This window comes from Carassius auratus, chromosome 30 (genome assembly GCF_003368295.1).
Source record: "Carassius auratus strain Wakin chromosome 30, ASM336829v1, whole genome shotgun sequence".
Lineage (NCBI taxonomy): Eukaryota > Metazoa > Chordata > Actinopteri > Cypriniformes > Cyprinidae > Carassius > Carassius auratus.
In genome coordinates this window covers 22,583,359-22,606,094 of record NC_039272.1, presented here as the reverse complement: position 1 = coordinate 22,606,094, position 22,736 = coordinate 22,583,359, and the positions used below count along the sequence as shown (strand labels likewise).

The 22,736-nt window shown below is 36.3% G+C and overlaps 1 protein-coding gene across 2 annotated transcripts in view; it reads right to left on the bottom strand.

The window, feature by feature from the left end:
• The window catches only part of col27a1b (collagen, type XXVII, alpha 1b), a 77,534-nt gene that overhangs the window by 30,487 nt on the left and 24,311 nt on the right, over window positions 1-22,736 (bottom strand). For both annotated transcript variants that reach the window (XR_003276627.1, XM_026212220.1), the window contains exons 7-23: window positions 22,129-22,182; window positions 15,016-15,060; window positions 13,824-13,877; window positions 12,745-12,789; window positions 11,735-11,788; window positions 10,880-10,924; window positions 8,183-8,236; window positions 6,029-6,073; window positions 5,777-5,830; window positions 5,206-5,250; window positions 4,075-4,128; window positions 3,742-3,795; window positions 3,568-3,621; window positions 3,006-3,059; window positions 2,847-2,900; window positions 1,938-1,982; window positions 1,089-1,142 (exon numbers count right to left, since the gene is read on the bottom strand). Coding sequence is in view for 1 of the 2 variants with exons in the window: in XM_026212220.1 (XP_026068005.1) it covers window positions 1,089-1,142; window positions 1,938-1,982; window positions 2,847-2,900; window positions 3,006-3,059; window positions 3,568-3,621; window positions 3,742-3,795; window positions 4,075-4,128; window positions 5,206-5,250; window positions 5,777-5,830; window positions 6,029-6,073; window positions 8,183-8,236; window positions 10,880-10,924; window positions 11,735-11,788; window positions 12,745-12,789; window positions 13,824-13,877; window positions 15,016-15,060; window positions 22,129-22,182 (864 nt within the window). In the remaining variant the exon portion in view is untranslated. The remainder of the gene's footprint in view (window positions 1-1,088; window positions 1,143-1,937; window positions 1,983-2,846; window positions 2,901-3,005; window positions 3,060-3,567; window positions 3,622-3,741; window positions 3,796-4,074; window positions 4,129-5,205; window positions 5,251-5,776; window positions 5,831-6,028; window positions 6,074-8,182; window positions 8,237-10,879; window positions 10,925-11,734; window positions 11,789-12,744; window positions 12,790-13,823; window positions 13,878-15,015; window positions 15,061-22,128; window positions 22,183-22,736) is intronic.

The window sequence follows — 22,736 nt, the reverse complement described above, 5'->3', positions numbered from 1 at the left end:
TCTCTGTGTAGTAATAATAATATGTCTCTATTAATAATTATATTTATGCCTAGACGGTTGCTTGTTTTTTTTATTTGTTTTGTTGTAAAGAGATTTTCTGATTAATATATAATTTTTTATATTCCTAGACTTATTTGTTGCAGTTTTTTATACAGTTATCTTGTAAAACTAAAATACCTTTTTTAGTTTGCGGTGTTAGATTTTTGGCTGCATTTGAAGTTCTTTTTCGCTTAAGAAAATAAATAATACTGTCAAATTCATGTCAGATAATAAAAATACTGCAATGAATACAGTAGTTCACCATGTATTTGTTCATGTTTTATTAAGGGATCAGTCTGAAGCACACCATAAAATAATTCTAGCAATTTACACAGGGCTAGTATTATATACAGCTGTATATACAAATACACACCCAGGTATCGGATCAGTACTCGGTATCGGCCGATACACTGAGCCCAGGTATCGGAAAGAGAAAAAGGGTATCGGAACATCTCTAATTATATAGAACAGTTCGTCAATCTAAAATGGTAATTGTTTATTAACAGCTTTCAACCATGTTGGTACGCAATGTGCTGTCAGAATTTATTTATATATTGCGCATTTTTTATTTTGGTCGCACATGCGGCCATGCGGACCACTTATGTGCACCCCTGGTTATAAAGATCTCACTGATTTACATTACTAGCTATCAGAATTTAATCTTATTTCTCTCCATCAGTAACTGCATCAAACTGCATATATTTTGGGCCCCTGAATAAAACCGATGCCTTTATGAACTCTATTTTCTCCTACGCCATACTATATTAGCCATAAATGCCTCACGTTTCAAGAATGATACCTTTATTAACACAAATTATCTTGGATATTATTTCATACATTAGGCTTTATATGGTTAACATGATGTGATGATGAAATAAAGTGGTGAGAATTTTCATTTAGAATAGATTACTTTTAAAGAAAAAACTATGGAGATTGAGAGTCTAAAGATTTTCCATTTGGCCAAACTTGGCCAAATAGTTGAAGAAACACATTTAATGGACAATTGGAGTCTAAATTATAGTAGCTATTTGGCTGTCATTAATTCTTACCTTCATTCCATCCTCCCCTGGATTCCCAGGGAAACCCTTCCTCCCAGGTCTGCCCTGAACAGAAAGTAGAAATGACCCATAGTACTGGACTCCCAGGCCTCTAAATCTACTCCCTGACATCTCATTAGCCCCTATCCCTGGGACCAATCTTCTCCATTCACCAACATATGAGCTCTCCCAGAATAATTCAGAAACAGATGCATCACCTCCAGTCTCACAGATCCAGTGAACAATACTCAGAAGTGTTTATGTTGGAGCTCTGATAGATATCCCCTGGTCATCTCTTAGCTAATGTCTGACTCTTTTGCATCATTAGCTAAATTATCCACACTGGCCTCACTTGGACAGACTCTCTAAAATCATGGGATCTTTGGCAAGGTTTGTACATGAAAAACTGGGTTAAATGCAATGAACTGTTAATTTGAATCCATCTCTTTTTGTCAGGTACAGGCAGCTGTTTGTATGACAAGCTTTGGCATGAGGACAGACATTTTATTTTATGCCATCATTGCTGAATCAGAGTCGAGTCTGTATGGTGTTGTGAAACTGGTTTGGGAGAGAGGGAGATTGTTGTATTTGGAGGATTTTAAAACGAACACATTATAAAAGTCTTTGCTGAGTGACATAAACCAACAGGAGTGCCTGAAGTCTATTACTATATTACACTAAATGCTCAACTGTAACACACAAAAATGTGAAAATTATAAGAAAATATGAACCAGCATGAACAACTTTAAAGGAAGCCTCGAGTCAGGAGCCGTAAGGTGCCTTAGAAAGTCAATAGGCTATAAGTCAATGTGATTGCTAAGATGTCTAATTGACATCTAGGTGTATCAAGAAAGCACTCACCTCTAGTCCTGGAGCCCCTGGTGGTCCTAGTGGGCCCTGATCCCCCTGTGGTTTAAAAAAGAGGCGTTGTCATTTTTGAAGAAGCATCTTCAAAATGATACTGATTAGGATATTAACCTTTTTGATATGCATATGAGCAAAAACCTTTTGAAAACCCCAGTAATAAAATGACATCTTAGATTCTAATAAGCTTTTAATAAACTATGTTTTATATTTAAAACTGAATTAAGATTGATTTAAAATGTGGTGTTGCTTATTCTTTGCTATAGAAATGTTATTTTCAACACCAAAAAATGCAGAATAGCTCTAAACTGGTCTTGATTAGATTAGATTTTGTTAAAGTTGTGCCTCATTGTGTTGGTACAGTACTAAGTACTAATAAACAGCAATAGTCATGCTAATAAACAACTAGGTAATAATATGAGAATCAGTCCCTGTACTAATGTGGTATCCAAAATGGAAACATATCTAGTTGTTGTTTGCATTAATGTATCACCTGGAAATTGCATGCTGTAATATAACATAGAAAAAGTATGTCTATTCCATGGAATCTCAAGACTGTGTAATAGTAAAAATGTACATGGATATATTTGGCTTTACCCAACTTATATTTATCAATGATACTTCCAACTGGACATATTAGATGCTGTTTTTGTGACTACAAATTGCTTCCTTGTATATGCCAATAGACTTGCAAATGTAGCTGCAGCATGAAGTAACTTTTTATGTTTTTTAAATGACAGAAATACAGTTATGCACAGATGATGATTATCACATAAACATGTTTATATTACACACTGTTTATAACTATATATGCAGATACTGCATATGGGTGCACATTCCGATTTACAGCCATTAATTTATTCCTAAACCAAAGAAGGGTCAGAACTTGTCCGGATCCTACTGTACCTCAAGTCCAGGAACTCCTCCAGGGCCTGGAATCCCTCTCGTTCCTGCATTCCCCTGCGAGGTATTAAAAAATGATCATATTTGCCCCATTTTACAATTTGGGACCCAATTATACATTTTGGAAAGGGGACCAAAAGCTTAAAGAGGAGAGATTCACACCTTTGGGCCCTCAGCGCCATTCTGTCCTGGTGGTCCAAAATCCCCTGGAAACCCCTGAGAAAAGACAACAACACTAGTCTTAGCACTACATTCATTTTACTTTATCTAAGAAGACTCCCTTAGCTACTCAACTACAACTTCTCGCTCTGAAAGCTATTGGGAGGACTGTGTGAGTTTCTAAACAACTGCAAATGAATGTCCATCTCTCTGCAGTTATTTTAAATTAACACAAAATGAAGGAACTACAGCCAAGTGCACTACAAATGGACCTTTATGTTGTAAGTGTGCAAGTTGGATACGTTTTTTATGCCAATTTAAGACATAAAATGTGCACTTATGTGCAGCTAAAAGACACTGTGTGATGTTTTTATGCTCTTTTACTTTAGTTTTTTTCTTGTGGGTTTGTATGCAAACTAAACTTCAGTAGGAAGAATTGAATCTCATAACAGACACAGCTGATTTGTGATTAGATGTGTAGTGTAAAACAAGAAATCATTAGTCTTTAATTGTACACATGACCTTCTGTCTTTGTAAACTTGGCCTGAAATGAAAGCACAATTACCTCAGGGCCAGATGGGCCTGGCAAACCATCTGGGCCTTTATCTCCAGGCTTCCCCTGAAAGACAAAAAGCTATGATTGGACTCTTTGACAAATCAGAACTAAAGATTTAAGAGTAATCAACCTGCTTAAATACAATGAAATAACAAGAATCATAAAAAAGTTGTATGAATTAACCTGTGGTCCTGGCTTTCCTCGAATTCCTGGTAAACCTGGTGGGCCCTGATTACCCTGGAAAATTCAGTTAATTATAAGTACATAGTTACTTAATTTAAAACCTCTGTTCGGGTCTTGTAAAGTTGTAAATAAAAGATGTCTGCAGTATGATTTATAAGAAAATACAGTCTTTCTATTTCAAGATTTCACAGTTAATTCAATGATAAGGATTCTTTGTACTGAACTGTGAAATTGAATAACAGTTTCTACACTATTCTTTTTTTATTGAACAGTTTTTTTTATATATTACTCACTGTGTGAACACATCAAAAGAAAAGCTGTTTTCTGAAATACCTTGTCACCTTGAAATCCAGGTTCTCCCGGTTCACCTGGAAACCCGACTTCACCCTGTCAACAGAGACAAAACAGTGACAAAACATCACTTTCCGGCCTTTAAGTCAAGATGTCCCAGCAGTTCAATCACAGCATTAGTCCAGTTACTCCAGATACTGTCTCTATGTCTGTATTGTATCTGTGCCTATGTTACAATGTGTCTGTAACTGTAGACATGGAGATCAGAAAAGCTGGCCAAAACAAAGCCTTGTTAATATCTAGCAACAAAATACAACATTTGAGTACAGGGCTGCCAGCACCTGTCCAGCTGGCAGACAGAGAGACCGACACAGACCAGCCTCCTCTAATATTAAATCTCACATAAAAGCACACCTCAGTAACAATATTATTGCTTTACTATTTTGCTAAAACATATTGATCAATACTTGATAGAATAATGTTCATTACTGTTTGAATTTTAAAGCAGATTTTATTGAAAAGTCACACATATCTGAAAATCTCTGTCTGTTTGTTTATTTATTTATGTACAGTCACAGACAGAGAGAGAACTCTTCTGAGTTATGTATGGATTATGTGTCCTCATATCGAATCAATGGTTTTGAATGGTCTCTGATGCTCACCAAGCTTTATTTGTTAGATCAAAAATATAGTAAAACCAGTACTATTATGAAATATTACAATTTAACTGTTTCCATTTATATATTTAAAAATTTAATTTAATTTTGTAATGGCAAAGCAAAATTTTCAGCAGCCTTAACTCCAGTCTTCAGTATCAAACAATCCTTCAGAAATAATTCAGATATGCTGATTTGCTGCTCACGAAACATTTCTTATCATTACTATTCATGCTAAAAAACAGTAGTGCTGCTTAATTTTTATCTTCCATGATGATAGTTCAACAGAGTTGAAATCTTTTGTAACATACATGTCTTTACTGTCACTTTTGATCAATTTAATGCATCCTTGATGAAGTGAAGTGCTTTAAAAAAATATTCCTCCTGACTCTTAACTTTTTGTATCTGTGACTGACAGCATCTTAGCATGTTACAGCTAATCTCAGTCTCTGTTAATAGTGGCTCTGTGCAATCAAATACAGAAGAAGCAAAAGCTAATAAAGGTTATTCAAATCACCTTATCACCTTTCAGTCCAGAATCGCCTGGGTTTCCTGGTATACCCTGCAAGACAACAAACAGACAATTGTTGAAAAGAAGAATTGGTAGAATAGTTTTATGAATTGAAGGCCATATGTTTTAACCATCAGCAGCTCCTTAAATGCAAACCGAACTTGTCTGTACAGTTCATTTATTAAATAGTGTTGCTTAAAACATTTGTTGCTATGAAAATAATCCATATTAATATATGTCACTTAAATAATGTGTTGAGAATTGAAGTATTATGTACCACTGTGTGTGATTTCATTTGTTAAAATAATAATGTTAACATGAATGTTGTTATTCCAGTGTAGAGTGCAAAGACAACTATAAGAAAGCAATTTTGTAAGTTAATTTCCTCTGATTTCTCCCAGCCTGACCAAGCTGGTTAGATTGGTGTGTTTTTCTTGTTTTAGAAGGGTTTTGGCTACTTTTTAGGCTGGGAGACCAGCCAAATCATGCTAAATCAACTAAAACCAGCAAATCCCTTTAGGCTAGTTTGAAATAGTCTTTTCAGCATGGATGTTCATAGCAATTTCAATGTAATCACCTTTGGTCCTATTAATCCAGGAAGACCCAGAATTCCAACAAGACCCATATCACCCTGCCATGAAATATAAAAAGCATAAACAAGCATGAAAATGTACAATGCACACATTATATTCACAGGCCAACAGAAAAAAAAAAAAATAAATCAGAAAGCATCACTGTCGGGAAGGCAAAAAACAGATCCAGAAGATTTAAAGTTAATAAGTGAATGTTTGTCACTTATCACTTATAAGTTTGAATGTTTGTTACTCACAATAAAACCAGGGATGCCAACAGGACCTGGGGCACCCATCTCGCCCTGTGAGAAACAATGAGCAGATACTTAGTGTTACTGGCACATCATTTGCTCTGAGGATGCTGGATCTGTAGTATGTGGTGTGGGGGTGACTGGCCCACTGATAGCAAGCTAATCTGTTGCCTGCATCTACCCCTCAGTGAGCCAATGAAAGAGGCATGCTGTGGAGTACAGAGACAGGCTTGTTGTGTGGCGTGACTGGCCCGCTGCTACCTGCCATACCTACTTCCTCTTTCAGCAGCAGGCCAAAAAAATCCCCTGTGTATTTTCGCTTTCTTTGTTCTTTGAAAGTGAGCAGATAGATGTTACGGGGTCGGCTGCTCTTGCTGAGTGACCACTGATGAATAAAAAGGATTGAGGTGAAGGCGTGCGTGTCCTCTACGTTTGCGATATGGTTAGGGTTACACTACTGCAGGCAGTCAGGCGGTCTGCCTAGCGCTACGCTAAGCTAAGCTACTGCCAGCTCAGCTTCGGGAAAAAAAAAAAGTTCATACAAGCGTATATTTGAAATGGGCTGTTTCCTAAATACCCAGGATTTTTTTTTTAACAAAACTTCATTGTATGTGAATGGTGCACCTTCCGCGAGCTTTCTGCAGTCCTCTCTTTGCAAAAAAGGCACAGCACATGCAGGTTCCACATCAGAACGCCGGCTCCTGCGTCAGCAGCAACACATGCAGGCGTCATGGAACTTTTGTGAATGTACGTGAAAGACACGGAAGAGAAGAATTGCAGAATGAAGTCATTATTTTTGTTTTCTTTGTGCACAAAAAGAATTCTCATAGCTTCATAAAATTATGGTTGAACCAATGATGTCACATGGACTGTTTTAACAATGTCCTTTTAGTTACATTCCTGTCTATGTAGGTTCAGAAAATTCTTCATCTAAAATATCTTAATTTGTGTTCTGACTTGAGGGTGAGTAATTAATGACACAATTTTCATTTTTGGGTGAACTATCCATTTAATGGCTACTAGGATGTTGCTAATGGCGAGTTCACATGGCGCAATTTTAGCCCCGATTTTCACTGGCCGACAAGTTTTGGGAAATCACCAACAAATGCTTGAAATCGGAGGCAAATCTGTGCTTGTTCATGCAAGTGACGATCACTCAGTGTGTATTATCAAATTATTGTTGATTGGATGGGGACAGATGTGAACGTGAGCTTGCAGTCAATTGTAAGAAAGAGAAGGATTTAAGCAGATGAGAATTTACTCATTCTTGTGACTGACTTTTGTCTGCAGAACACAAAAGGAAGTAACCAATGTTCAGTGGGATGAACTCAATAGAATGGCACAATGGCTCACATCTCTTTAACAAACCAAAAGACTGGATGTTCAAAACAGAAATTGTGCAGGACTATCTGTAGTCTAATACTCAAGGTTAAATAGTTTTTTTTTTTTTTTTTTAATTCCTAACTGTAAGAATGAGAAAAAGTGACTGTAATTAAAGGCTTAGCAAAGGCCACTAACAAGCTGATGAAATGTGGTTTTGCATTAGAATCTTCTGCTAATAATTTTTGACAATGCACATTTTATAGATTGCTAAAATACCGTATTCTACTTATGTATATAAGATGTCATTTCCTAATATTCAAATCAGTGACAGAAAAATGACTTGTCTGAATATTATGGTACATGGAAACATGAATAAGATGAAAAAAGAGGTAAAGAATATGGCATAACGATCAGAAGTGAAGCAACCCCTGTAATGGCTAAAACAGATATCTGCTGTAGACTCCGGTAGTGACAGCTGATTTCCTCATTACCAATATTACTCAATGCTGAGCTGCACACACTGGACGCCCAACTGGCTTGTGTGTGCAATTGTGGTGGCACAAATCAAAGGTATTTATAAGAGTGTAGCGGTTTGCGTGGCCCGGTCAGCTTGTATAACCGTATGTGTACAACAGTGTATGACAGGAAGGAAAAGGGCATGCAGAGGCTAGGAGACTTTGGGATGACTTTTTTCTCTCACTGTGCAGCAGTATTCTGATACATTAAACCTGATAATAAAATAACTCCAAACAACTATACTTAAATCTCTCTGAGCATTAGAAAACTGGAGTTCCCCCAAATGGCAGTTGGCCAGGTGGTTGATGTAGCACTACTTACTGGGTTTCCATCAGGTCCTGGTGGTCCTCGCTCCCCAAAATCTCCTGGAAAGCCCTAAGCACACAAATGTGAGAGACAGCAGAGTTTAGCAGAGCGAGACTTGAAGAAACCGCACTTAGACTCAGGGCAGACACCATTTGTGCATTGCCGTTTCCAGTTGCCCACATGGTAAACATTGTCCCTTCACTCTAATCCTGCGCAAACCTCTGTAACTCCAAAAACACTCCATAATCATGGGATATTGAAAAACTGGATCTCAAAAAATAAATAAATACAAAAAAGCCACAGGAAAGCAGCAATAGGATAGAATAAGTTCTAACCACCAACTTTATCTCCTATACAGCCAACACGTTCTAGAAAACTGGGAGACACTGCAGCATTGTTCATTTTACAAAGGTGGTTTTGGATTGAGTATATTAGTGGCCAGAATTGTTTTACCACTATTGAAGTACGTTAATAAAACAGGTTTTTGTATTACTATTTCTACTGTGGATAGTAAGGTTGAGTAAGAACTATTTTTTATTTTGCTTTTGAACTTTAGCCATGTTTTCCATATAGGAAAGATTAACAATAAATACTGACAACACATTAAATTGTTGTAATGTGTGAATGAACTGCTCTATACGTAATGACATTTTATCTGAAAAAGTGATCAATAAATCAATAGTAAATGTGAGTATACGCCCAAAAAAATTAATTAAGCAGCACAACAGTTTTCAATATTTATACTAATAGGAAATGCTATTTGTGCACCAAATCAACATATTTCATAAGAATGATTTCTAAAGTATCATGTGGCTGCTGAAAGATCAACTTTGCCATCACAGGAATAAATAATATTTTAAATCTTAAATAGTGATATAATTTCACAATATTAATGTTAATTTATATTATTTTAGATTAAGTATTTGAAGACTATATAAATAGATAAAAGTAAAAAAAAAAATGTGTAAAGTGAAATATTTTAAAGGATGCCAAGACAAAAATACCTTTTTTACAACAACAATTAAGAATGTACTAATAAAAATGTAAGAATGTGGCTGCGGCTGCCCTGAAGTTTTGTTTTGTGAAAACAGAGCCTGATGCCGAGTCACAGAAACAAGCAGTTCTCGTCTCTGTCAGCCCTGCAGGAAATTCCAGTGTTTCCTTGCACTGGCAACGACCAGGAGCAGCGAGAGGAGGACCGGCAGGGATTCGCTGACAGCGCTGTTTCCCCTCTATCTACTGTTACGTTATATAAGAGGACAAGAGCTATGACGTCGCACTTCACTGTGTGCTAAACGTGTGCTTGTCTCGAGGCCAAAGTCAACACTTGCGCTGTGCGGAGATCTTTTTTTGTCCTCGGCAAACAGTGAGTTGCAGCCGAGGTGCATGTGCTGCCTATCAAACAGAAGTGCAGAGTTTGAGAATTGCTGATTAAGAACAGATGAATCTGTGCTTTGGCACTGCATGTGTGCCTTAAAGTCTAGAAGGAACTGCACATAATTGGAAGTTGTTTTGGAAAAAGATGAGCCTGAATTCTTAATGTCTAGTTCTTTTGAAAATATGCAGACTTAGAGCACCAACGTCATTTTGGTAAATAGAAAATGTTTATGGGTGTGCAGATGGAGAAAACTTTGTAATTAATTAGTAGGAAGTTAGTATTACTCATCTAGACAAAATAAAACAGCTACTGCCAAGACAGACTCTCAGCAGCAATGAAAAATATCTATCTATCTATCTATCTATCTATCTATCTATCTATCTATCTATCTATCTATCTATCTATCTATCTATCTATCTATCTATCTATCTATCTATTATGTGGAATGTCAGCTGCAATGTGATCATGATTTAAAAAAAAAAAGTCACAAAAATGTTAGTTTGCTTAAAAATATAACACGTAGATGAGTTTGTTTGATCTTTGGAACAGATCTGGAGAAATTTAGCATCAATAACTCACTTGTGGATCCTCTGGAGTGAATGGGTGCCGTCAGAGTAAGAATCTTAACAGCTGATAAAGAAAGTGATGTGACATTCAGCCAAGTATGGAGACCAATACTCAGAATTTGTGCCCTGCATTTAACCCATCCAAAGTGCACGCACACAGCAGTGAACACACACAAACACTGAACACACACTCGGAGCAGTGGGCTGCGCCCGGGGAGCAGTTGGGGGTTCAGTGCCTTGCTCAAGGCCACCTAAGTCGTGTTATTGCCGGCCTGAGACTCGAACCCACAATCCTAGGGTCAGGAGTCATACTCTCTAACCACTAGGCCACGACTTCCCTAAAACATAAAAACATCATAATAATCCACACTACTCCAGTCCATCAATTAACGTCTTGTCAAACAAAAAACTGCTTGTTTATAAAAAAAATAACTGCATCAAGATGTTTTTAACTTTAAACAGTTATTTCCGGTTAAAATATAAGTCCTCATTCTAATGGCCAATCTGTTTTGATGAAAAAACAAACTCATCTACATCTTGGATGGTCTGAGGCTGAGTAAATTTTCAGCAAATGTTCATTTTTGGGTGAATTACTCTAATGTATCCATCCAACTGGCTGTTGAGCAATGGTTGAGAAACCCTGCTTTAAGATTGAAGATAATGAGGGTCATAAAGTCAGCGCATACAGAATCAAACTCTCTCACACAAATCAGAGGCAAGTCATTCACATCAGGTTTCTGTAGAGAGGATGGTGAAAGAAAACTTTACCGGCCTACCCATCTTGCCCTTCTTCCCAGGAACACCAGGTAAACCCTAAGAGAAGACAACAGATAGAAGGAGAGCATGGAAAGACAGGTAAAAAAGAGAAATTAGAAAAAAAGCACACAATGAATTAATCTATTACCAATCTCAGACGCAACAGACTGTGTGAATGCTGAAAGGTCTTAGTTTCTGTTGTTCTGGACACAAAAGGGTCTCTCAGATCTCTATGAACTCTGTCCCTCTGGGCCTGAAAATAGGAGACATGATCTGGCTAATCCGCGGCAGGCCATATTCCAGCTCCCGGGGGCTTATATTGCTATTTCCACAAAGTATTGCAGGCCGGAATTCACCAGCTCGAGGTTCCTGAGCAAATATTGTGAGAACTGAGACTAACTACTGTTTTGAAGGGGGATCTCTGTGGTTTTAATGGAGCGTGCCCCTTTCACCAGGATTCCTATTCAAAGCAAGTGCTCTGGATTTACAAGCCACCATTATAAAGAAGAATGATACATGGAAGGCACAAATGGAAGTGTGTGGGCTTTGCCTAAGTAATATTTCCTCTAGGGGAATTTAAAACCAAGACTATACATCTCCATTATGCCACACTGTTTTACTAAAAACTAGAGATCATCGATGGACTTTTAATGCACAACTTTAGTAACCGTTTTTGTTTGTTTTGTTCATACATTTGGTGTGTTATCTTTTTTTTTGTTTTGTTTTCTGTGTTCAGATTTGTCTAAATCTGTGCATCATTTGAATATTTCCACTCCATTCAAATTCAAACTATTTGCTGTGCATTTCTTTATGACATCCATAATTAGCAGAAAATCACTTGAGTGCAGAAACAACAGCAAAACTCACTCTCTCTCCATCAGGTCCAGGGAGACCGAAGACGCCTGGGATTCCAATGAAGCCCTAAAAATGGGGAGTGTAAGAAGACAAGAAATAAACAGAGAGACTTAATAGTGGTATGGTCGGAATATCCCTTGATAAAGTGCAGATTAACTTGCAAAGGTCTTTTGAGGACAGTGGACGCTCGGTGAAGATCTAGGCCTTGAAGCAAGTGTATATGCCCATGGACTGCATGGTGCTGGCTTCCACGATGTAGTCCAAGGGCACATACCCTCACACCAGGGATCACACTGGCATTCAGCTGGATGGCTAAGGTTGGGGCACAAGGTTAATACACATGAACATACAATAAAATCATGAAAAGAAAAAGACAAAGACTGATGAGGGAGTTATGCATTTTATGATACAAAGCACTATAACAATTAAAACCATTAAATATTAACTAACTAAATGAAATAAAACATTATTACAAATATATTTATTACAAATGCATTAACATATTCTTGAATACAGTTAAAAAAAAAATATTACCACTAAGGGAAATAATAAAAAAAGGCTTTGGATGTACACTGCTGCCATATACTTTACAAGACCAAACTGGTTTTAAAACGTTAGTGGAATTATAATATAAAACCCAGCTGACAGCGGTATACTTTCAGAGTTGATGTTCTGAGGTTTTATAATGAAAACAACTCCCAACAACGGATCCTTAAATGTCTACAACCATTTCCTTTTCTGGTGCTTTTCAGAGTTTCCAAACCGGAAAAAAAGGGTTTCAATACCAAAAATGTAGCAGTCCTTACAAAACTTCCTGAACATAATAGCTCTATCACTTTTAGGCAGATTTATAAGTAGGAACAAACATGGAATGCAAAAACATCTCATCTTAACTGAACTCAGCCAATACATGAAGATTATTTTATAGCCAACACAGTCTTAATGATTTCAGGTTAAAAACATATATCAAGACAATACAGGTATATCAAAATAGGTAATAGAGAGTCTCATTTATCCCTTACCCATACACCTTTTGGTCCCATATTTCCTATAGGCCCTGGCAAACCCTACCAAACAAAAACACAGCAGTTATGATGAGTTATGTTGTGATTTTACAAATATGCTCATGAAAGCGAAAACTCCATAGTACTCTGTGTATAATACACTAAAAAAGTGGAGAAAAAATGGAGTTGGTGCTGAACAGGTGGAAAGTAGCAAATAAGTTGATCTAGTGCCAATAAATATGTCCTCCTGAAGACTTATCAAGTGTTTGGAGGACATATTTGAGAACTGTGAAACAATTCTGGCAACACCTCTCACAATTCCCACTTTAGACTTGCCAAACTTTAAACATAAACTGAACTGGGATGTATACTTTTGTAGCATGTACTGATTTTACCAACCTTTGCCAAGGATAGCTCAACCAAATATAAATATTCTGGAATCTGTTGACGGTACCCATTTACTTCCATATTATTTTTTCCATAGGAAGTAAATGGCTACCATCAACTTTTTTGTTGCCGATATTTTTCAAATATTTATTTTGTTTTCAGCAGAAGACAGAAACTCATATAGGTTTGGAACAGCCTGAGGGCAATTAAATGCCAACATTTTTGGGTGAACTATCCCTTTAAAAGTTAAATCAGCTGATTCTCTGAAAGTCCACAAAAAAGTCTACATAAACCTAAATTCAAATAGGATTTTCTAAAACAGGCCTCATTGTGAAGTTATGTAAGACTGGAAACTAGCAGAATGCTTAATTGGTAAATTGCATATGTGAATCTGGTAATCTGGAAAAGCTGGGGCTGATCACATGCAGACTCAGCACAGGGAGAACATCTATCAAAAGTGGGAGAATCATTCTTTGCAAAATACTTTTCCAAAAGATCAGGTATTATTCATGCCTTTGCACCCAAAAGATGATCAGTTTAGTGCTAGCACACTAAGCTCAAAATATTAAATTTTCATTGCCTTTTAATTCCAAAAACAATTCTCATTTTTCAAAATGATGTCAAAATAAGTAGTCACATTGGCAGAGCAAGTTGTTTTAGTCTAAAACAAGCTCTAAAAAGCCAGCAGCACAACAGAAGATTTACTGCACCTGCCTGCCAGGATAACCTTTGGCACCCGGGCTTCCATCCGGTCCTCTTTCTCCCTGTGGAGAGAGGAGAATGAACAGAATACAAGCAGGAAAAAATCCATTACAATAAATATGTCATTAGCATTGGAAGCTCTACTTGTGGAAAGCCATAACAAACAAAAAGAAAGATAAAAAAGCACAACAGAGAGAGAGAGAGAGAGAGAGAGAGGAGTGAATGGCCTTTCTATTAAAACAACATGTTTTTCTTCTGTGTGTCTGTAAATAGTTTCAGTCTTTTTTCATGTGTTGCCATTTTTGTCAATATGACTAAAATGGAGCGTGTGTGGCCGACCACAGAATTGTGAGATTATGAAACAAAGATAAAAAGCATTAGATATTATTTTTATACTACTATAATTCAACAACTTTAAATTCCAAATATCTGAGGAAAGTCTACATTTCTAAAACTTTTTAATATATATATATTTTTTTATCAGTTCTACAGTCTCTTTTTAGTTTTCAATGTGTCCATTGTTAAGCATGTTATTTATTATAAATGCATGTGTGGATAATTTGGAATGCATCTCAACTGAGTAGCAAAGAGTTTTGGTTAGATGAAAGATTTGTTGTCACATGCATATTTTACAAGGGATGTCAATTAATTTACTGTCTCTAAAATCTTGCAACAAAAGAATTAATGAATTTTAAATCATTTTTGTGAGTCTGTAGTCTGCTACTTTCTTTAATCCTACAATTTTTCAGTTTTAAAAAAAGTACTCTTGAGCTGTATACATACATTCCATCTAAGGTCTCAAAGGATCTGAAAAGTTCTAAATGAGAGCCCAACTGAAATCATCCTGTCTTCTAAACAGACAAGATGATATTCAGAGCTAAGGTGTGGTTACATCTGCACAGTCAAATTTCCCAGGCAAAAGAAAGCCACAGATATAATAATGGGAATAATGACATAATAAAACCAAGCTATTCTGCCAACCACAAAAATAAAATTGCATATGGAAATCCTTCCCAATTCACTTCAGAATGAATGGATTTGCCCTTTCAAAGTTTGCAAAGCAATGGTGAATGTGATGGCAGCTTTGGGCTTTTTACTTTGGTTGTGTAAAGATCATAGTTGTATCAATCCTCTAGTTTTATAAATTCCTTTAAGTCTCCTCTTGTGGAAAGTTTAAAAATTAGTGGCATAGGAACTCACTTGATCTCCGGGGTGGCCAGACGGACCAGGATGACCTTTATGTCCCTAAGCAGAGACAAGAGAGACAGAGAGAGAGACAGCTTGAGTGTTGCGAAAGGATATAAACACTCCCATTTCTAGTCTGTCAAACAAGAGGAGGTAAAGTACAAGAAGGATAATGTGCCTGTAAGGGAGTCACTTCTCAAACATTTGCTCAGTCACATCCTGGGGGGTTTCCACATACAGAGCGAAAAGAAAATAATCATCATTTCTGAACTTAAGTAATTCTAAAGGAACTTAATCATTTCCCACAAACAGCTATTAAATGACCATAAGCTGACAGTATGCTCTCGTTACACAAGTAACGTCATTCTTTTTTTGACATAATGAAATGAAAATTTGCTTTTGCATTCAATGTGTCTGCCAGTGAGTCACAGGAACAAAGTGAAACCAGCATGTACAATCCCAGCGGTTTACAAATGTTCCCAGGACGGAGGGATGGAAAAGTAATAAATGTAGAGAAGCATACCAGGTCTCAGAGTGCACATCAGCAGATTCCACTCTAACAACGAGCCACTTCCGAACTAATACCATCTCATTAACGGCTGAGCAGATGCTTAAATGATCTGGGGACAGGCCAATTAGCTCTCATATCAGCCCATAATGAGGGGAAGACAACATTTTATGCTTATTTGGTAGCTACCTCTCCAGGATTTATATTTATGAGTTTACCGCATGAACTCAACTATGCACTGTAATTGCTAAATTACAAATTTCTTGTAAAGAGCAAAACATTTTATATGTGTTAATAGGTTATAGGTTAATAGGTATATATATAAACACTGTAGATATTTCACAGAATGTCCAAGCTGCTCTTTTCCATTTAATAAAAGTACAGTATATTCAGGTTTGGAAACACTCTTTTCATTCTTGGGTGAACTGTTACATTAAGAAGAACAAGAACCAATGAACAAAAACAATTCAGAATCGTCCTATGGAGCTCTTCAAGGTCCAAAACAACAGGAACATTCATGGCAGTCCTCAACTCCTCAATGTGCAGAGGTACCACTTTAAGAATCTTTCCTTCTACCAAGACATCTAGGGACTGTAAATTTAATGAAGACATCATCGACACCTTCACAGTGAGTGAAAAATCATGTGGTGTTATGTGTCTTGGCTGGGTACTTGGCAGTAACCTTTGGGATTACAATAACAGAGAGGAAACTTCTATTGACTAGAATTCAAGAAGAGGAATGGAAATTCTATGGCAAGGTTCAGCGCTCACTGAATAACACTCCAACACAAGTACATTATGCATTGAATTTTTTTTCTATTGCAGAACATATACATATATATATATATTAAAGGATGCATTCAATTGTTCAAAAGTAACAATGGTAAATCTTAACTGTCAAATAAATACAATCTATTCATTAAAGAATCCTGACAAAATGTATATCACGTTTTCCACAAAAAAATATTACTCATCAACTGTTTTCATCATTGATAATAATAAGAAATATTTCTTGCGTACCAAAGCAGCATATCAGATTGATTTCTGCAGGATCATGTGACACTGAAGACTGGAGTAGTGATGCTGAAAATTCAGCTTTGCCAATACAGGAATAAAATACATTTGAAAACATATTTAAATAGAATACAGTTATTTTAAATTGTAATAACATTACAACATACTATTTTCATGGTATGTTGATCAAACATTAGTAAAGCAGTATTTAGTTCTGTGAAAAGTAAAGCCAGTACTCGCCATAAACAAACCATTAGCTATGCCTTTTGCCTGAATAAACTCCTAATTTTCTGCGTATTAATAGCTAGTAAAGTCATTGTTAAATTCAGGTTTTGGGTAGGATTAGGGATGTAGAATATGGTCATGCAGAATATGTGCTTTATAAGTACTGATAAACAGCCAATATGTTAACAATGTTAATAAGCAGCTAGATAATAGTGAGAACTGGTCCCTATACTAAAGTGTTACATACTGTATGTATCTTTATTAGTACACTTATTAATGTATTAAACAACTTAAAACATGAACTATTTTTTGTGAAAAATCTTTCATTAAAATAAAAAAAAAATGTTAATTTGTTTCTGATATTTTGTTATATAATTCAATCACATTTATGCATTTTTAAGTATGGTTTCAGCATCCAAATAGATTTTGTGGCTATATACTGTATGCAATTTAGAGCAAACAGTCTACCCACAACTACTGTGCCAGTATCAACTGTTCCATCGACTGTTTTCGGTGTTTATTTGTGCCTGCTGGGACAGATCTCTTTACAAAACACTGCTTATAGAAACTTAATTAGTGACTCTTCTGAGTAAACAAAAACAAATCATAGTTTGGCACAAGCGATCAAAGACAGGTTAAATGCATACAACACAGTCTTGTGATCTCCACACTGGAACTGAGTGCTCTTCTGTGGAGGACAATGAACAATGCCCTCCCTCCTTCTTAACTATGGAAATATATTGCATAAGGGGAGGGAAGTCCCCAGTGCAGAACTAAGAGTCAGAGTAGGAATCAGGGCCAGGATTCATTGCCATGAAAAAGAGAATGTGTCTTGCCATTGGTGCTTACATTTGTACCATGCATAAACAGGGAACAAATAGATTCCACATGTGTGCGCTATAGGGAACGTAATAAAAGGAAGCAACTGTTTCTGTGCTTGTATGATGCTGTATATGTGTGGTGGACTTCAGAAATTCCGAAGATAAAGCCTCCATTCTGTGTTTGCCTATTTTATGTCATATTTTTATTCAGTTAAAAAACTTGGTACACTATTGTAGCTTTTATACTATGATCATTATCAAGTTATCAACACTATACTTTTACACTATCACCAATAGTTTTCAATGATTACAACCAAGTCATAACAGCCTCATGTTTTTTTTTTTCAATTGCAAAAGCATTTTCTTTTACATTGTTTAAAAAAAACAAAAACAAAAACAAACTACAGTAACTTATCGACAAGTATTTTTTAGAAATTGTTTTCTTTCTTACTAAAACTGATATTATTAATAATGATTACACTCATTTCAGACCATTGCCATTAAAACTGCTTAATTTTGAAATATTTTCTTACTTTTGCATATTTATTTATATGTATTTTTTTATTCATATTTATTTAGTTTCATTTAATGTTAATGTCTTACTTTTTGACATGCTGTATTCCAACTGGCATGAAATCTGACATCTGAAATACAACCTGATTTTAATCAGATTTTAAGCCATAAGTAAATATGGTTTCCAAAATTCAGATTTCATGCAGACAACAAACAAACAAAAAAATTCTGCATGGCTTCACAAAGCCCATTTGATGATACAGTTGAACAGCAGACAGCAGACTTAATACAATATCTCAGTAGCACTCCATTGGGAACTTGATTCATAAATTTAAATCTCAAATGCCTATTTATGTGATTTCTGCTGATATTGTGCGCTACTAAATAAACCAAGACAGCTTAGCTCATAGCCACTCAATTTAAACTTGATTTAGTTCATCTTTAAAAACATCTGACAGTTGGACAATCCAAGAAAGTCTGTAGTATCTGAACTGTTTTGCACTATTTATGTTATGTAATCCTTAGCTACAGAAAAAGGAACAAATATGTTTTTTTCTCTATTGACCCGAGAATGTAGCTTCACGAAACTATTGCAGACACAGATGTTCTTCCAGGTAGCTATGAATGGACGCCTCCAATTCCAAAAACGCAGCTTGTTCTATTTCCATTTCACAGTCTGGGCCAAAGGTCTTCCTCCCAATTGGACATTCACCTCTTGCTGAGTAAAAGCAAAAGGCTTTTTTTTCTTTTCCTGCAGTAACTGCCTCTTTTTTTCCATCCCATTCAGTAAATCTGTGACGACAATAAAGTTTAATATAATTACACTATTACAACCAAGGACGTCTATGAGACTGATATCCAGTAACAGATGTGGTCAAGGGGCTGAGTTTGTTAATGTTGAATGAACATATTCCTATTACTCAGGTGGCAGGGAATGTGTTCAAAAGCCCAGTTATAAAAGAAAGAAAAGCAAGACAATTTTTAGCTGAGAGAACTTGGAGTTAACTATGTTTTATAGCACTCTCATCCCTGTCGAAGATTTATTTCCAGCCAATGCTTAAGGCTAAAGATCCAAATATTAAGAAAATGCTAGGTTTTCCACTTAAACCATGCCACATAATGTCAGCACAAGGTTTTTGAGTCTACTGTACTGTTTTGATGCAGTTTAATAATGGTTTGACTGTCTTCACAACCAGGTCTCTTACTGGCCTTAATTTAAAAAAAAAATATGAAATATTATAGACAAACACAAGTGGTTTTGCCCAAATACATTTTTATATGCAAAGCATAGTTTTTTTTAAGTGTTTTCTTTCATTGCTATTGGGTTGCTAGGACATTAAGGTGGTTGCCAGGTGGTTATTTAATGGACCACATCAAAAACTCCATCCTATACTTAAAAGAGACAGCTTTAACCAGCCTCCAAGCCAGACTTAGCTGGTCTTTAATTTATATACTGTAGCTGGGGTCTAAGCCTGTATTAGAAGTGTCCAAAAATTATTTAAATCCAGCAAACCAGAATTTTATTTATTTATTTGGCCTGTTTTACAGCCTTCATGGGAAAATCTGTGTCCAATCATATAGAAAAAGTATTTGTACACTATTATAAAAAAGGAAATTTACATTTTTCACAAACATGTAATGGTAAGGGTTCCATTTGTTAACATTAGTTAACTATTAGTTAACTAACAATTACAAATACCTCTAAAGCATATATAGTAACAATTTAGATTAGAATATTTTCCCCTCAATAAACTGCTAATTTGCTGCTTATTGATAGAAAGTAAGGTCATTGTTGTAGTACTCATGTTTAGGTATTGGGTGGGGTTATGGGATCTAGAATATGGTCATGGATTAATATATGCTTTGGAAGTACTAATACACAGCCAATATGCCAGTAAATATGAATAAACTGAATAACTGCTAATAGTGAACAGGTGCCCTTATCTAACGAGTTATCACATTTATTAATCTTACTTACTTTTAGCATTTACTAAGACATCATTAAAGTCATCTAAAATAAATGTTGGTAATATTATTTAATGAACATGAGCTAATGAAATAAATAACATTAACAAAGATTACTATAATGTAACAAGTGTATTGCTCACTGTCGCTTCACGTATTAACTAACATTAACTTCAAGGACCATATTGAAAAGTGCTACTAGTTTAATACTTTGGGTAAGGAGTTTGTTGAGATCCTTTTACTTCATTATGAGCACTAATAATAGTGTTGCTTGCCTTAGATGCTTTGCTTTGAAAACACACAAACTGGTTCAACTATGTCTGAGAACTTAGATAAGCAATTGAGCACAGAGCAGCTGAGTGTGATATGAGTAAGAAGAAAGGAATCTGGAGCTTGTAATGACGAATGACGTGGAGTCAGCTCTACAGAAATCACTTCAGGACACATCACAGAAAAAATACTAACATTTACATGCCGTGCAACGGTTCACCGTTCACATCTTGGGTCTATAAAACAGTTACACAAACCAAATGACAAATATAGTGTATAAACGAAGATTGCCAAAAGGGTCCCAGTGAATCTAAGTGAGAAACAGAAGGGGAGGAGCATTCAAATCTCCAAGCAGACGTTAGTAGCCCACACTCATCCTATTACAGCATACCGTCCAGCTGTGCCAGAGTCCACATCTGCTGATCCACAGAGCACGAGTGTGAAGCGATTGAAAGACTGTACATGGCTTAATATTTTTAAATTAAAAGCATAAACCCCAATCGATCATTACCTGCTCATATGACCAAATGTGTCACTGCTACTTACTGTACATGTGTTACTTCACAGTACATTTGAGCATTACATTTTTCATTTATTTTATTTTTACAAGATTTTGTCTTTGGCCAGGGCCCATGGATGGAATAACTTTATGGTTCGTTGCCAGCAGTAATTTAGCACAAGTAGTGTCTGCAACTATTTTCCACCAGCTTTTAATATTTTGTTTTATATCTGTGGCCGTGTGATTGGAAACACATGTAGAAAAAGAAAATGCCAGGTAATTCCATTACTTTACAATGTTTCAGGGAGTCGTTTTGATCCAAATGTTCAAACAAACACCATTGATTATAAATATATGTAAAACTGATGATGTAATACGACGCACATGTATGGGTCTCTTTGTGTGTGTTGCGTGACTGCGTGTGCTACTCAACAGCACATAAAATGACTTCTTAGAATGCCAAAGTACCCAAAGTAACCCAATTGAAAATGCCATCTGTGAAGGTTTTCTAAAAGCTAAATAGCAAATTTTCCCCTTTGGAGAAAGTGAATATGGGCGTCTTTTCAATTGCAAATGGCTGTCTGAAAGTGTTAGTAGAGGAACCTGGCAGAGCCAATTTCATCTCATCAATGTAGACAGTGTATATATTCACTGGAAATATTACTGTTTGAAGCAGGACTTCTGCCCTGGCCAAAGTGCTGTCTGTTCATTTGATTTGGAAGCAATTACCTCTTCTGTTGTACTATAATGACACCTATTTGGTCCTGTAAGGTAAAGAACATTTCAAAATAAAATACACACACTACATGGAGGTAAACCACAGTATTTTAAAATGAATTTTCCACAGAAAACCCTTGGAATTGGGCTACAATGAGGTCATGCGCTGGCTATCCCATTCACAGTGGCATCCAGGACATCAAGGTCAGGTGGACATGTCTGAAACAAATTGGGTTTCTTTCTAGAAAAGTAGGGGAAATGCTCTAAGCTTCCGTGAGGTCTACTACAAGAACCTTTTCCAATGGGATTTCACACAACTGATTTTAGGAGGAGTTCAACACATGAACCTGTTTCGCATTTGCTGAGTTAGACTGATGTCTCGCCATCCAGAATAAGCAGTGGTATGACTGAATGTAAGGGATTACTTTAGCATAGGGCTGATAAAGCAATAATGTTTCCTGGAAAAACATGATGCTATGCTGTTGCAAATTAAGTGTGCTGAACATTTCCAAACATCTGGGTTGGGAACTATGCTTAGATCCATTCTGTGACGTGACATTGGTGGAGTTTCCCTAGAATCAAAGAATGACTCTTACCTTCCGACCAGCTTGACCGGGTAGGCCGGATAGCCCTAATATCCCAGGGTCCCCCTAAGAAGGCAAAACACAAAAAAAAACTCCTGGTATGGTAAATTAGGCAGTTTTATCATATTCAGAGACACCACACATTGTAACTCAAGTTCATAGTATACTTCACATACTATTCTGTTACACGTTGACCCTTGCTTGCGCATAAAAGCCGAAGTATATGCTACTTGTTATGTGATTCTTATATCTTCACAATTCATGTTTGATCACACAAGTCTCCATGAGATCTCGTCTCACGATGAAAATGATACTACAATTGACAGTATTATAATTTTAAATGTCGATTAAAACTGTGGTGGTCTCCACCAGTTTTAAAACCGGTCAAGATGTCCCAGGCCTTAAGGTAGGGGTGAAAAACTCCACAGCCCTAAACTCTAATTAAACACACCTGATCCAGCTAATCAAGTCCTTCAGGCTTATTAATCGTGGTTTCCACATGGTTTGCAAAACTGAGCACCAAATGTTCTCTTTTCTTGAGCAGCAAATCAGCATATTAAAATGGTTTCTCAAGGATCATGTGACACTGATAAATAAACTACATTGTAAAATATATAAAT